The 17596-nt window shown below is 31.8% G+C and overlaps 1 protein-coding gene across 1 annotated transcript; it reads right to left on the bottom strand.

Annotated features, from left to right (window-relative positions):
- Positions 1-657: 657 nt before the first annotated feature.
- On the bottom strand, positions 658-17138 carry LOC113363182 (neuronal calcium sensor 2-like). The gene is made up of 5 exons (XM_026605662.1): positions 17028-17138; positions 15115-15258; positions 7617-7745; positions 922-1112; positions 658-837 (listed from the first exon to the last, which is right to left on the bottom strand). Exons 1-4 carry the CDS (start codon positions 17136-17138, stop codon positions 936-938), a joined length of 561 nt encoding a protein of 186 aa, XP_026461447.1. The 3' UTR covers positions 658-837; positions 922-935.
- Positions 17139-17596: the final 458 nt, after the last annotated feature.

Below are 17596 nucleotides of genomic sequence, written 5' to 3'. Positions count from 1 at the left end.
TAATTTTATAAATTGACAATAGTTGATAAGATTTAGTTAAGAAAAACAGTTATCGATTAATAAATTCAACTATCGATTTCCTCACTACATTGAAATCAGTTATCGATCTACTAAGTTATCGATTTTTCAAAAACCCTAACGACACAAATAAGTAGAGTACTTGGTACCATATCTTAACATATAGATTTGTGCAAAACCCTAAAGTACTTGTGGAATAATATGTTATTTAATATCCATACAAGATGTACTCGTACAAAATATTTTGGTGCACATGACTCAGAAGTCTTTTAAATTCAGTTTTTTTTTCCGAGCACATCTTGTAAGGATACAGTACATATAAATATATATAATTGTGTGTGTATTTTTATAAATTTGACATTTATCTAGCTTAAAATCTAAAAGCACATACCGTAATGACACGAATATTGGTTTGATTGTTCTTAATTACCCTACGATTAAAATTTAATTATTAAAAACTATCAATTAATTAATTAACTATATTTTAATGTTAGCAATAATTTTGGAAGTATATTAAACTTAGCAACCGAACTGATTTATTTTGAGTCAATAAAGGACTATCGAGGAAATGATTTAGAGATGAGATGATATTTTTATAAATAAGTTTCAATTATTTCTGTCTCTAAATTTATCCTTGATGTCCTTGTTGACCCAAAGCCAATGTACTCTTAACGCATTTTATGCAATTTAAAAAATCCTTGTAATATTTATATATAATTTTTTAAAAAGTAGCAAATATCATTTAAATTATTATAAAAAAATAGTTAAATTATAAAATGCCAACGTTTATCTAATAAAATGCAGTGATCTCCGTTTGATCTGAAACGAGAAACAATACAAAATTACTCATCATAAAACTACACAACATATTATGTGATTCATGTAAGTCTTTTTATCTCAAACCATTATATCTGTATCTAGGGTGCGAGCATCTTGGACAACTCCTCGTCCTGCAGACATCCTTTCAGAAATTCCTCCTGGGTCAGTTGTCCGTCGTTGTTCTCGTCCATTTTGGCAAAAATGTTTTTGGCCCTCTCCTCTGCGGAATCTGCTGGCCTATTCGAGGAGCATGCGCCTAACATGTCGTAGATGGCCTGAGAGAATAAAGGATAAAATATAGTTATTTATATAAAACATCTTAAATAATAGGAACAATATTTTTGTATATATTCATTTTTCACGGATCTCTATTTTCTAATCTATGCCTTTCACTCTCTCTTTATCAAATCAAATTACGTTTTAATCTGTCAATAGTTAGTACCACGCTCTCTTTCTTTTTCTCTTTCATACACTCTTATCTATAATTTTATCTATATGTTCTTATTTTACTGTTTTTCTATTAATCTAGCTATCTAATGATCTATTGATTTATCTATCAATTAATACATTAATCTATCAATTTATCAATTTTTATGTTACACTTCCACTTTTTAACTATTTTTTAACTTTACTGCTTTCTTACATTTATTAATCTATTGATATACCTACCTATCTATCTATTTTTCTATCTATCTGGCTTCTTTCTCTATTTATATATTAATCCATATATCTTTCTTTTTCAATCACTCTACATATCAATCAAACTATTTTTTCTCCATAACTCTCTTGCTGTCAATTTATTTACCTGTCTCACTCTCTCTCACCTTCTATGTCTTTTTCTATCTATCTCTTTCTCTCCAACTCTATCTCCATCTCTCACTTGCTTTCTCTCTATACCATTTTTTATTTCTCTCTAACTCTCACTCTTACACTATTTTTGTTTCTCTGCCTCTGTCCCTATCTCTCTTACTTTATTTTTATATCTCTGCCCCTGTCTCTAACTCTCTGCTACTACTTGTTTTCCTCTATACCTCCATCTCTGTAAATCACACTGCATCTATTATTGGTTTAATTTTCATATCCATCACTATATTAAACACATTTTCAAAGAATCATATTGACTTCTTATCAAATTATTACTTTTTCTCTTTATTTCTATCTATCTAATTCTCTCTATATCCATAACTTTAGCTCTAAATCTATCTATATCCATCTCTCTATTGCTCTCTCTATCTCATCCTTTTGTCTCTAACTCTCTTACTCTATTTCTATTTCTAGGTCTCTGTCTCTATCTCTCTTACTTTATTTCTATCTGTAGGTCTCTGTCTCTATCTCTCTTACTTTATTTTTATATCTATGCCTCTGTCTCTATCCCCCTGTCTCTATCTCTCAGTTTTTACTTGTTTTCCTCTGTATCTCTATCTCAGTAAATCAAACTACATTTTTTATTGTTTTATTTTTCAACAAGTTTCATATTCTTTACGGTGTTAACACATTTTTAAAAAATCATATTGACTTCTTATTAAATTATTACTTTTCCACTTTATTTCTATCTATATCTTTCTTTCTATCCCATACTTTTGTCTATTTAACTTACTGTATTTCTATCTCTCAGTCCCTATGTCCCTGTCTCTATCCCTCTTACTCTAATTCTATATCTAGGTCTTTGTCTCTATCTTTCTTGCGTTATTTCTATCTCTACCTCTCTATTTCAACTTGTTTTTCTCTATGTCTCTATCTCTGTAAATCACACTAATTTTTCATTATTTTATTTTTCAACAAGTTTAGCATCTTTCACGATGTTAACACATGTTTAAAGAATCATATTGACATCTTATTAAATTATTACTTTAACACTTCATTTCTATCTATCTCTTTCTCTCTATCTAAATCGCTTTATCTCGAAATCTATCTTCACCTCTCTCTTGCTTTCTCTCTATCCCATCCTTTTGTCTCGATTTCTCTTACTCTATTCATCTCTCTGCCTCTATCCCTCTTACTCTAATTCTATCTCTAGGTCTTTGTCTCTATCTCTCTTACTTTATTTCTATCTCTGTCTTAATCTCTCCGTTCCTACTTGTTTTTCTTTACGTCTCCATTTCTATAAATCCCATTGCATCTCTTATTGTTTTATTTTTCAACAAGTGTAGCGTCTTTCACGATGTTAACACATTTTTAAAGAATCATATTGACTTGTTATTAAATGATTACTTTTCCACTTTGTTTCTATCTATATCTTTCTTTCTATCCCATCCTTTTGTCTATTTATCTTACTCTATTTCTATCTCTCTGTCTCTATCCCCTGCCTCTATCTCTTTTAATCTAATTCTATCTCTAGGTCTCTGTCTCTATCTCCCTTACGTTATTTCTATCCCTGTCTCTATCTGCTGTCCCTACTTATTTTTCTCTATCTATCTCTGTAAATCAAACTACATCTTTTATTGTTTTTTCAACAAGTTTCACATCCTTCACGATGTTAACACATTTTTAAAGAATCATATTGACTTCTCATTAAATTATTACTTTTTCATTTTATTTCTATCAATCCTATCTAAATCTATCTATATCTATCTCTCTAGCTTTCTCTCTATCCCATCCCTTTGTCTCTATCTGTCGTACTTTAGTTATATCTCTCTGTCTCTGTCTCTATCCCTCCTACTTTATTTCTATCTCTGTCTCTATCTGCTGTCCCTACTTATTTTTCTCTATCTATCTCTGTAAATCAAACTACATCTTTTATTGTTTTATTTTTCAAAAAGTTTCACATCCTTCACGATGTTATCACATTTTTAAAGAATCATATGGACTTCTTATTAAATTATTACTTTTTCACTTTATTTCTATCTATCTCTTTCTTTCTATCTCCATCCATCATTTGTGTTTATCTATCTCCCTGCCTCTATCCCTCTCACTCTAATTCTATCCCTAGGCCTCTGTCTTTATCCTTCTTACTTTATTTCTAACTCCCTATCTCTATCTCCCTATCTCTATCTCTCTGTTCCTACTTGTTTTCTCTATATCTCCATGTCTGTACTTCTCACTCTCTGCCTCTGTCCTATTTCCTTCTCTATATCTCTCAGCCTTTACATGTTTTTCACTATGTCTCTATCTCTGTAAATCGCACTAATATTTTATTGTTTTATTTTTCAACAAGTTTAGCATCTTTCATGATATTAACACATTTTTAAAGAATCATATTGACTTCTTATTACATTATTACTTTTTCACTTTATGTCTATCAATCCTTTTCTCTCTATCTCCATCGCTTTATCTCTGAACCCATCTATATCTATCTCTCTCTTGCTTTCTTTCTATCCTATCCTTTTCTCCCTATCTGCCGTATTCTATGTCTATCTCTCTGTCTCTATCCCTCTTACTTTATTTCTATCTCTCTGTCTCTGTCTCTATCTCTCTGAACCTACTTCTTTTTCTGTCTCTATCTCTTTAAATCTCACTGCACCTTTTATTGTATTATTTTTCAACAAGTTTCACATCCTTCACGATGTGAACACATTTTTAAAAAATCATTTTGACTTATTAAATTATTATCAATAGTAGAAATAAAAATCTAAAGCCTAAAATATAGAGTATGATCAGTATTTACAAAAGGTCATATTGACCTTTTGGTTAATTTAATACTGGAGTCGATATCTCTGTTATAAAATCGTCATATCAAATATCTATTTTCCAGAGCCATTAACGTCACGCGACACAAATACGAAAAAAACAGTTTTTAAAATAAACAGGACGCTACAATATATATATATATATATATATATATATATATATATATATATATAAATATGGCGTTTTGCACTTTGCACAAGCGACCCGTAATTATGTGTAAAGTAATCGATAGAATAAAAACAACGGCGCCCCCCTGGAATGTGAGGGAGCACCCTCACACCACGATGAAGAGTTCATACACCTCGTCGACGCAGTGGCGCTTGGGGGGTAGGCAAACATATATACTAATGAATAAATGTAAATTCATGCAAGTTTTTTTTTATCAATTGATAATAACAATAAAATCTAGTGGTGCTTAAGGGAAATTGCTGGAAACAACTGGACCTGTCTCTGTCGAAAACTAATCAGCACGTCTCCTCATAAGTAGGAATCGAATGCTTTTTGAATCATTCAAATCGGTTGATCCGTGCTCCCAAAAACGTGGACAAAAAATTTTATCCATACATATGCACACACACATATTCATTTTTTCTAAGGTATGCCAAAATGTTCGGAAACCTCTGAAACGTAAAGATATGCAAAAATTCTTAAGACTTATTATATTTTTTGCCAAATACTTGAAAAGCCGTGTAACTGATACTACAATAAAAAGTTTTGTAACCTAAAAATGTTACAGGTATCACAAAGTATATACATATAATTACAGAGGATTATAAATATTCTTTGAAGTCTGCGCAAATTATTTTCGGAATCTTTTGTACATCAAAATATTTAAATTATAAAAATAAATTTTCCGCCATGTAAAAAACTAAAATAAATATTTATATACACAGACTCCTAATAGATTACACTAATTTTAAATTTAAACAACTCAAATTATAAATAAAATCAATCGCCAGATAACAAATATCGTAAAGATTTTATTCTCTTATGTTGATGAGAATCCTCTTATTTATTATTATTATTATTATTATTAGTTTCGGAACATAAAATTTATAGCTCGTCTGTCGTTAATTTCTGGAATACATAATAAACCTTGATGAGAAATTTTATAGGTTATGATACTTTACTGTCTACATAATCGTCAGAACAATATTGATCGAAATTCAAAAACACTATTATATTGCTAATTAAAACTTATGTCCATTATTAACACAGTACATTTAAGGATCGATTCTGCTGCATAACAAACCAATGTTATGGCAAGGCTACGTTACGAAGAAATTTCCATATAAAATCGTTCTGAATATTGTCAAAAGCCATGTGATTGCTATGCTGTCAGGCGTTTTTCTCTTATCACCTAGAACCGCACAAATGTAAAAAAAGCAATATTATATAACAGGGTCTTTCTGATCCCTGATAACATACAAGTGACGTTGCAGTTTATGTGTTTTTAGCCTGAATGCACAGCAAATACATGACATTTTGACAGTATTCAGTATGATTCAGTAGCATAATGTATGGAAGTTGAAGCTTAACATGGCCTTGCCATAATATTGGTCTGTTGTGCGGCAGAATCGGCCCATAAATTAAGTAAAAGTGTGCAAAGATTTTTGCTAGATTGAGATTGTGTCACCTTAGTGAGGCCATATCATATTTTACATAAATTAAGGAAAGTCTGAAGATCAAAATCTTATCTTAGATCCATTCCAATAATAAATTTCTATTTCTTTCATCTCAATTGACATAAATTTAACAATCTCTCTCTCCTATGGTGAAAAAAAGACTGGGAACGAAGTAAGTGAAATGAAGTTATATTTATAAGGTGGTAAGGTATTTATAAGGTAGACAACTTCCATAAGGTGGACTTCTATAAGGTTCTTTCTGCGTTATTTCTTTGTTATCTTAATACCAAAGATAAGAGAGCTAGATTGATGGACCGATTCTCCCGCACAAAAGACCAATGTTATGGCAAGGCTATGAAGAACTTTCCATACTAAATATTGACAAAGCCATGAGGTTGCTATGCAGTTAGACATTTTTCTCAGGTTGTCAGATAGAAAACCTAACCTAGAAACCGCACAAATGTCAAGAAAACGATCTTAGATAACATAGTCTTTGTGACCTAGCTCCATAACATATAAGTGACGTTGCAGTTTATGTGAAAAACGCCTGAATGCACAGCAAATACATGACATTTTGACAGCATTCAGTATAATTCAGTAACATAATGTATGGAACATGGCCTTGCCATAATATTGGTCTGTTGTGCGGCAGAATCGGCACATAAATTAAGTTAAAGCCTACAATTTTTTTTTGCTAAATTGACGTTATGTCACCTCTCTCCATTTCTTCCCTGAGTGAGGTTGCATCATATTTTACAAAAACCAAGTAAAGTTTGAGGATCAAAATCTTATCTTAGATCCATTTCAATAATTAATTCCTGTTTCTTCCATCCCAATCGACATAAATTTGTCAGTCTCTCTCACCTATAGTAAAAAAAAGACTGGGAACGAAGTAAGTGAAATGAAGTTATATTTATAAGGTGGTAAGGTATTTATAAGGTAGACAACTTCCATAAGGTGGACTTCTATAAGGTTCTTTCTGTGTTATTTCTTTGTTATCTTACCGATATGGACCGATTCTCCCGCACAAAAGTTATGGCAAGGCTATGAAGAACTTTATATACTAAATATTGACAAAAGCCATGTGGTTGCTGTGTAGTCAGGCGTTTTTCTCAGGTTGTCAGATAGAAAACCTAACCTAGAAACCGCACAATGTCCAGAAAACTATCTTAGATAAAATGCTGTTTCTGATCCAGCTCCATAACATACAAGTGACATTGCAGTTTATGTGTTTTTAGCCTGAATGCACAGCAAATACATGACAGTATTCAGTATGATTCAGTCGCATAATAAGTTAGTTGGAGTGTAACATGCCTTGCCACAACATTGGTCTGTTGTGCGGCAGAATCGGCCCATAAATTAGGCCAAACTGTGCAAAGTTTTTTGCTAGATTGAGGTTATGTCACCTTCTCATTTCTTCCAAAACCAAGTAAAGTTTGAAGATCAAAATCTTATCTTAGATCCATTCCAACGATTAATTCCTGTTTCTTCCATCTCAATCGACATAAATTTGTCAATCTCTCTCACCTGAACGATCTTTGTCATTTCCTGAATGTCAATGACACCATTTCCGTCCACATCGTACATCCGGAACGCCCACTTCAGCTTTTCTTCCGGAGTCCCCGACGACGTCACGTCTATCGCCAATAGAAATTCCTGGAGAAAAAGTAAAAATAAATAATGTACAAAGGTAAATCATTATTGGGACGTGTGTGTATGCACCCTTATAATAGTTTTATATAAAGTTAGAAGCTAAAGGTGCGTACACACTAAAGGTTTTGATGAATTTGTCGTTTACTTTGTTAAAATTATGCAGACATACTAATGGCTTTTGTAATTTGAGGCTTTGGCTTTATCACAAAATATCAATTTATACTAGGGTGTAAATCCGAACAAATGCAACGGAAGTCCGTTACGCTCAAACTGTTCGTCATTCGCTCTATATGAAATCATTTCAATACGGGTCGATTGTGATTAGTTGCCGTGTAAGTGAAAAGAGATCTGTCGTTATATGCGTACCGGCATCAGTCAAATCGGCATAGATAAATAAACATTTTAAAGTTACATCGCAGTACAAATCTGTATTTAATGAAAAATGCCTGAATCAGAAGAATACTTTACCCTGTTCCTTGAAAATAATAAAACAAATGAAACATTTATGCCCTGTACTAAACGTAAGTTCATTGATTAGAAATTATTTCTATATTATACCTAGTTTCTATAAATCTTTGAAGTTAGTAAAATGGAAAATATTTTTTTGGCAAAACAGATATTATAGCTGTTCAAAGAATGAGATTATATCGCCAGCGAAAAAGTAAAAAAAAAAATCATTCAGTCAGTGAATGTATGTTAATTTTAATTCTTCAAACACAAATATTACATGATGATGAGTGAAATTGTGAAAACAATATTTTTTAGGCGTTGTTTAACATAATCCACTATTTGAACGAATATTATAGAATTTATTAATCAGCAATTACTTAATTTCTCTAATGATGATTCAAGTGGTAAACGATAATTACAATGACAAACCGATCATGTCATATTTGAAGTATGACTTTAATCACATTATTGTTTTTAAATATTATTTACATATTTTAAATGCTATAATAAATATTTAATTTATAATTTATAATTATATAAATGTGTATAACGGTTGACACTAATAAATGTGTGCTATCTTAGATGTTTTTATTAGTTTTTTAATTTGAATAAAATTTTGACGGTATTTTAAATCCCTTTGATGCTTTATCACAAAATAGTAAAATAAATCCGTTCAATATGATTTTATTAGAATTTAAATAAAAAACTAAGAACGCTGTATGTTCAAATGCGTTTTTGAAGTATACCGAGTTGCTATATGGACTTATAAAATAAAATAAAATTCTAGATAATTTAGTTCTAAATAAACTTGCCAAATACATCATCTATATTACTGGAATAGTTCAAAAGTTATACGAGATATAATAAATAAAAACACTGTCAAGGTCGCCTGGACTATAAATAGTACATCGGGTCGATTTATATGTTCTAATATTGTATATTTTAAATATGCATTCCATATCCATAAGGTTATGTAAAGAAATGTCTAAATCGTAAAAATGTCATCGTTTAAATGATTTTCTCATGTTATTTTATTGTTCGTCATAAATTAGTGTAATGGAACTGGATCGCGTGCCCTAACCTATAAAACTATTAAAGAATCAAGGCTCTCGGGCTCCACTGAGCACCCAGGGCCCCATTATAGACATTACTGTCGTGGCCGATGGTATTGTTATTATTATTGATATTGATATTGTTGTTTCGATTCCTGGGAAAATTTGTGCAAAATTGAATAATCTCTATTGAAGGTAGACAATTGATTTAAGTGCATTTGATTTTAATATTGTCTATGGATCTTAAATGATTCGATTAATAATAATGATGTGTTTGGAAAATTTGTTCAAAACTTTATCATCTACAATATTGTCTAATATAATGATAACCTACAACAACTCGGAATACTTTAAAATCGTGTACTATAATGAGACTACATGAACCAAGTGCAACGACATCTTTTATCGAACTTTGTGCACTATCTATTATATAAAAATAAGTCAAGTTTTCCTTCCTGACGATATGACTCCAGAACGCACGAACCGATTTCGACGATTTTGCATTCGTTGGAAAGGTCTCGGACTCCGTGAAGTTTATAGCAAAGAAAATTGAAGAAAGATCTCAACAGAAAAGTGGAAAACACTTTTTCTTTTTCACATACAGCGTAATCTCTGATACTTAGTATGTACTACAAACTAATATTTTTTGTTTGACTGCTACTCATTTGTTTGACAGCTACTCTTTGTTCTCTGCTCAGTTAATTTCATGTGACAAACCGGCATTGTGTTCACTGTGAAATTGTGCAAAAAAAGTAAAAAAATAAGTTATTCGTTTCCTATCATTTCAATTGGAAACCATCAAATCAATCACGTGTATTGTTCAAATTTTTATTCAATTTCAACATTAGGCAATTTTTTTCTTCATCTTTTAATCACCAAACGAAATGTTACATAAAATGAAACCATCTGGTGGTGAAACGGAGTTCGCCCGGTTTGCTAGTTTGTTATAAACATGGTAGCATTTGTACCATTCGATTAATACGAATGACGCATTTGGATAATTTGTACAAAATTAAATTATCTCGGTTAACTTTAAAACCACAAATTAAATCATTTTTTTTGAAAATTACGTAAAAAATAAAGAATATCGATAATTGTGTATTTGATAATAGATCTGTATCAGTGTGTATTGACCCCTGCCCTGAAAAGCTACGGGGTTCCAAAAATAGAGTTTGTTCCGAGGAACAAGTTTAATGATTTAACAATATTTTTAGAAGTTTGCACTTGATTAACACAAATCAAGTGGTGCAGTACTCCGCGGCGCGAGGTAAACTAAATTTCTTAAGACAAGGGATTTCAACAAGCCATTCTGAAGCGCTTGACCCTAAATTGGAAAAAAAACATGTGAGTACTTGAACCATTTTGTCTAAGCCTTCTCATATACCAAGTGATAGCCAAAATTCAAAAGCCATTTGATATAATTCGGTAAGATCTTGCTTTGATTAGTATTGTGCAACGATCGGCCAAGCCGTTTTTGTAAAAATTAACATAAAATGAAAGTAAAAGAAAAATGAAAAAATAAATTATGTCCTATAACTTGTATCGACACCATTTGTATCGTTGTCTATAATAACTTTTACAAAATATTTTTACATCATACATCAATTTAGTATAACACCTGCAACTTCCAAACCATTCGATAAATATGAATGGTGTATATGAGAAATTCGTTCTGAATTAAATAATATACAACATTGTCTAACGTAACAAGGTCCTGCAACAACTCTGTGTACTTCTACAGCTCTTATAAATTGTTTATAATAACTTTTATCAGATTTTTTACTTCATACATCATTTTAGTATAACTCGTATAACTTCCTAACCATTCGATTAATATGAATGGTGTATATGAGAAATTTGTTCTGAATTGAATAATCTACAACATTGTCTAACACAACAAAGACCTACAACAACTCGGTCTACTTATAAATCGCTATAAAACCAATAAAAAATATTGTTTTTTTTGCATTTTTTATTATTATCAATTATTATGTTGGTACGAAACCTTGTCTCTATATTCAGAGCGATTAGGATAAAACGTCTTTTTTTGTTTTTGAAAACAAAATCCTTATTATTATATTAAATCATCTACAACATTGTCTAATACAACGAAGTCCTACAACAACTGTGTACACTTATAAATCGCTATAAAACCAATAAAAAATATTGTTTTTATGCATTTTTTATTATTATCAATTATTATGTTGGTACGAAACCTTGTCTCTATATTCAGAGCGATTAGGATAAAACGTCTTTTTTTGTTTTTGAAAACAATGAGTATCCTTATTATTATATTAAATCATCTACAACATTGTCTAATACAACGAAGTCCTACAACAACTGTGTACACTTATAAATCGTTATAAAACCAATAAAAAATATTGTTTTTTTGCATTTTTTATTATTACCAATTATTATGTTGGTACGAAACCTTGTCTCTATATTCAGAGCGATTAGGATAAAACGTCTTTTTTGTTTTTGAAAACGATGAGTATCCTTATTATTATATTTTTGGAACAAAGAAATGTAAAATATACGAAAATAATGAAAGGATGAATATAAATGTCTACGGGGTGCTCCGCCACAGGAGACTCCTTTAACTAAGGTAATTTATTCCGATACATACAATTGAATATATATATATATATATATATATATATATATATATATATATATACAGGTGTATATATACTTATACTTGCGGAATTCGTGATATAATATCTTTTTGTGGCATTTTATTGATTTTCCTTCAAATATACACACAAGGACGTCTAATATATATTTGTTCTTCAAATTGGCCTGATTATGAGTATACGGAATGGTTGTAGAGATTCCAGATGTTAGACAATTTTTTAGATTATTTAATTTTGTACAAATACGCCAAGAACATCATCCATATTAATCGAATGGTTTAAAAGTTACAAGAGATATAATAAATAAATGTACTTGAAATAAATGTAACAAATAAATTTTGTGTCCAATTTAAAACAATTTTGAAAATACTGAGTTGTTATAGGGTCTGTTGTTGTTAGACTATAGATTATTTTATTTTGTACAAATTCTTCTAATACATCATCCATATCAATCGAATGCTTTTCGACTTATGAATATTTTTATGAACCGCAGCATCTTTATAGCGAGTACAATGTCAAAACAAATTAAGAATTTTCGAATGGCGTTTTAAAGTATACAAAGTTGCTGTAGAGGTTTATGATGTTAGACAATGTTGATGCTACTTTTATTTTAAACAATTAACTCTAATACATCATTAATATTAATCGAATGGTTTAAAAGTTGTACAAGATGTACTAGCATGATGCACAAAACAAAAATGTAATACTTTCTTGAACTCCTCAAGATAATTTTGTTAATCATTCTTTATTCATTAATCATTAATTAGTTGCTTTTCAATATAATTTTATTAGAAAATATTATAGATGATTTTTTTTAAAACAAATTCACCAAATACATCATCTATATTTATCGAATTGTTTAAAAGTTATACGAGATATACTAAAATGATGCACAAGTTAAAAACTAATTTGCGATTTGATTTAAACAATGTGTGAAGTGCATTAAAAACCTTACCAATCATCTGGTGTCACAAAAAATCAAAATAACTATCTAAATATAGATAACTAGATTTGAATACTTTAAGCTATCTAACTTGTATCAATCTGTATAAAAAGTTCCAAAAACTTGTTACCAATCACCTATCTACCACCAAAAACTCCTATCCAAAACTTTATCATTATTTTTTCTCCTAATACAGTATAGTGATCCAAAGTATTTTAATTGATTCAAATTAATCGGGGAAACTTAATTTAACAAGAAGTTCTAAAACTTTCGCAAAAGTTGTTTCGAAACTGTAACTTTTCCAAACAGATTTATTTCGTGTCGTTTAAAGTTTTAACAACACGACAGAAAGTTTCTAGCTCCGTGAGTTGTGTAATCGTTATAAATTTATAAATTTATAATGATGAAGTGCTACGTAACTCCGTAGGGATCAGACACATGGACACTAAGATTAATATTGACTCAAAAGCTTCCGAGAACTACGTTTTTGATGAAGAACGAACCAAAAATAAAACTCTACTGACAAGCAAACTATATATCAACTTGCAAATAAAGTCTACATGTGGAGAATGAATCCGTACGGATCAGAGATATGGACTATTGAAAGCAGCAGGCAAGTACAACCTTCAGATCTCCGAGAATCCTCGCTTTGGATTATTTCTGCTATCAAATGAATATGATTTGAACCAAAATAAAATAGAAGTTTACTGACTGTTGACGACCAAAAAGTTGAATTCTATTGACGAGCAAACTATTTATCAACTTTCAGAAAAAACTGATGAAGTCTACAAGTGGAGAATGAATCCGTACGGATCAGAGATATGGACTATTGAAAGCAGCAGGCAAGTACAACCTTCAGATCTCCGAGAATCCTCGCTTTGGATTATTTCTGCTATCAAATGAATATGATTTGAACCAAAATAAAATAGAATTTTACTGACTGGTGACGAACAAAAAAATAGAACTCTGCTGACGAGAAAACTATGTATCAAATTGCATAAAAAAGTGATGAAGTCTATATGTGGAGTATGAATCCGTACGGATCAGAGATATGGACTATTAAAAGCAGCAAGCAAAAACAACCTTCAAATCTTCATGAATCCTTGCTTTGAATTATTTCTGCTAATGAATGAATATGATTTGAACCAAAATAAAATAGAAGTTTACTGACTGTTGACGACCAAAAAGTTGAATTCTACTGACGAGCAAACTACTTATCAACTTTCAGAAAAAACTGATGAAGTCTACAAGTGGAGATTGAATACGTACGGATCAGAGATATGGACTATTGAAAGCAACAGGCAAGTACAACCTTCAAATCTCCGAGAATCCTCCCTTTGTATTATTTCTGCTATCAAATGAATATGATTTGACTCAAAATAAAATATAATTTTACTGACTGCTGAGGATAAAAAAATAGAACTCTGCTGACGAACAAACTATGTATCAAATTGCAGAAAAAACTGATGAAGTCTACATGTGGAGAATGAATCCGTATGGTTCAGAGATATGGACTCTATTAAAAGCAGCAGGCGAGAACAACCTTCAGATCTTCGAGAATCCTCGCCTTGGATTATTTCTGCTGATGAATGACAACGATTTGAACGTGAAAAGTAGAACTCTACTAAGGAGCTAACTGATATCTAATCAGAGATGTGGACTCTATCAAAAGCAGCAGGCGAAAACTAACTTCAAATCTTCGAAAATCCTCGCTTTGGAGTATTTCTGCTGATGAATGATAACGATTTGAACGTGAAAAGTAGAACTCTACTAAAGGGCTAACTGTATTTGATCAGAAATGTGGACTCTATCAAAAGCAGCAGGCGAAAACAACCTTCAAATCTTCGAGAATCTGCGCTTTGGAGTATACCTGCTGATGGATGAGTATGATTTGAACGTGAAAAAAAGAACTCAAATAAGGAGTTAATTGATATCTGATCAGACATGTGCACTCTATCAAAAGCAGCAGAACAATCTTCAGATCTTCGAGAATATGCGCCTTGGATTATTTCTGCTGATGAATGAATATGATTTGAACATAAGAAAAAATAGAACCCTACTGACGAGTAAATTGTACATAGACTTGGAGACTTCATCTCGCAATATCTAGAATATACAGGTCAGATACTTGGAATCTATATAAAGCAGTAAACGAGCATTATTTCGAGATTTAGACAACTACGATTTAGACAAGTAACATTGCTGACGAAATGGATTCGACCAAAAAAAGTAAACTATACTGGCGAGCATACTTAAAATTCTACTGGTGATCAAAAACAAATTCTATCAGTTACCTTAAAGTCGATATATCCATTCTTGTCCATGTCAAATGTCCGGAAGACATGGTCGCAAAACTCTTCCGCATTTCCGCTTGGGAAGAACATTTTGTACATATCGACGAACTTCGCAGGAGTCAGTCGGCCATTCGGACAGTCTTGCTGCAAAAAAAAAACAGTTAAAACAATTCTATGGTACGCGGCTATCTTCACGCTAATAGTTAAAAATACAATTGGTACTACGCGACATACAAAGCTATGTTCATGTTTAACATTTTTGCTTACAGTTCGGCAAAGCCTCTTAAATAACTCAATAACAACCTACATTCCAAAGTCATTGCGTATTTTCTTTATTCCCTTCTCGAGTACTTACATAACTACAATTTAAGTTACGCCCCATTGGCCCCCCCATCGTGGCAAATGTTCATTGAGCACGCTCTCGTTCGACTTTTGAAGCGTTGCCCTAATTATATTTCACAAATTTGATTCGACGGGAGAACCCTTCTCCGCCCCCCGATGTAATGTTTGCCGCAGCACCCCTTTTGAGGAATTGTGTGGAAATACTCTACATGGGGGGCTGAGGAGGTTGAAAAACTATTACGCGCGGTAATAATTATACGGTAGGGGGGCATCGGTACAATAAATATGGAGTGTGGCGCTATTTTAACACAAGAGAAGGTAGTAATTAGATGGTAGATATAATTTGTGAAAATTTAGAGTTACTGTTTTTTTTAAGAAATCGATACTTAATACCAGTGTGCACTATAACGATACAGTCATTTTCCAAGAGTTTGTACCATAACAGATTTTTTCATTTACCACCAGTGTAAACTACAATCTTACTACAATAGTGCACTGCTCTTAGTATTGACCATATTGCTATAGTTTTAGTATAACAATGATTGTGGTATTTACCTAAGAGAATTGTAGCATTAAATGCGAAATAATAATGCAATGCATAATAGTGGAATATTTCACTGCACATTGGTCAAAACTACTGTAGTTCATACCGGTGGTAAACACAAACCCTGTTAAATTGAACACTGGTGGTAAGAGCAGACAAAATTGCTGTGACACATGTGCCGAATGCACAAAATGTATTAAACACTGGTGGTAAAATGCTCTAAATGGTTGAATTTAGGGCACACTAATGATAAATGCTAATTAATTTAGAGTACACTGGTGGTAAATGTTAACTGAATTATTGCGCACACTGGTAGTAACAGCTAATTGAACTGTAATGCGTATGGCGGTAAATGCAGATACCGTAGAGCACTCTAGTGGTGAATGCTAAAAGATTTGTAGTGAACTCCAATGGTACATGAAGAAACTATCGTGATGCATACTGGTGGTAAATGCAGGAACAGTTGTAGTGCACACTAGTATTAAATGCAGAAGAAGTTGCAGCGCACACAAGTGGCAAATGATAAAAGAATGTTTGTGCTCACTAGCAGTGAATATGATAATGTTGAAAAACTATAGTGTATTGTATGTATAGTATGGCATAACTGTGGTAAATGCAGGCAAGATGGCAGTGCATCGATGATAACTGCAGACAAGATTGTGACTGGTAGTAAATGCGGAAAAAACATGTTACGCTTACAGGTGGTAAACGCTCGTACATGATGAATACTATTACAGATCAAACTAGTGATAAATATGACAATCAATATAGGGCACATTAATGATAAATCTGTATAAACGTAATATAACCGTTGGCAGTCATACAAACTAAAATGCGAAGTTCTAAACCAAGAACAAATCCTCGTAGAACCAGCAATACTGGGTACTAATAAATTAAAGAATACCAACAATACCGACTACTGATAAATCAAAGGATTACGACAAACAATCATTTTAATTAATTACTCGGGCACCAGAGACACCAAAGAGAATATGTGCCCCAACCCTTGTCCTTTCCATCCTCTCACCTTAAACCCTTTGTACCACTCCTTGATGGTCGCCTCATCGTACCTCGTGTGCGACTTCAGGAAATCCATGTCTTCCTTCGTCAGCTTGTCTTTACTCGACAGGCAACCCATGGCGAGAGGGTTCCTCGACTGTTATCGGCTCTGCAAAGATAAGGAGACACGGAATAAATAAATAGATAAATAATAAACAATTGTTATTAATTCTGACAAGTTGAATCCACTTTACAAATCATCTGCTAGCATAAAAAAGCTATGCAAATATATAATTCATATCAATCGAATACCTGACAGATTATGTGATATTTATAAAACACATACACACAAATTATATATATATATATATATATATATATATATATATAATATATATATATATGTATATATATATATATACATGCGTGTGTGTAAATATGTGTGTATGTGGAGTAATACAATTTTCGAATAGAAATGCCTTATGGCTTTGCCCACACACAAGTCAAACATTTCTGGGTGAAAGGTTAAAAGGTTGTCCGGACCCTTTTAATTAGGTTAAGGTTCGGGTTTAGGAAATGCATACCGATCTCTATATA

The sequence above is a fragment of the Ctenocephalides felis genome, unplaced genomic scaffold (genome assembly GCF_003426905.1).
Source record: "Ctenocephalides felis isolate EL2017-DRISC unplaced genomic scaffold, ASM342690v1 CF-g0.4_SCAFFOLD_00845, whole genome shotgun sequence".
Taxonomy (NCBI): Eukaryota; Metazoa; Arthropoda; class Insecta; order Siphonaptera; family Pulicidae; genus Ctenocephalides; species Ctenocephalides felis.
The sequence above is the reverse complement of the archived record's forward strand: the minus strand, read 5'-3'. Positions and strand labels throughout refer to the sequence as shown.

Coding starts and splice junctions, on each gene's coding strand:
- LOC113363182 (XM_026605662.1), bottom strand. CDS start 17,138: ATGGGTTGCCTGTCGAGTAAAGACAAGCTGACGAAGGAAGACATGGAT. Junction 7,746..15,114: donor ATGGATATATCGACTTTAAG/GTAACTGATAGA, acceptor CTTTTTCTCCAG/GAATTTCTATTGGCGATAGA. Junction 1,113..7,616: donor AAATGACAAAGATCGTTCAG/GTGAGAGAGATT, acceptor TTATTCTCTCAG/GCCATCTACGACATGTTAGG.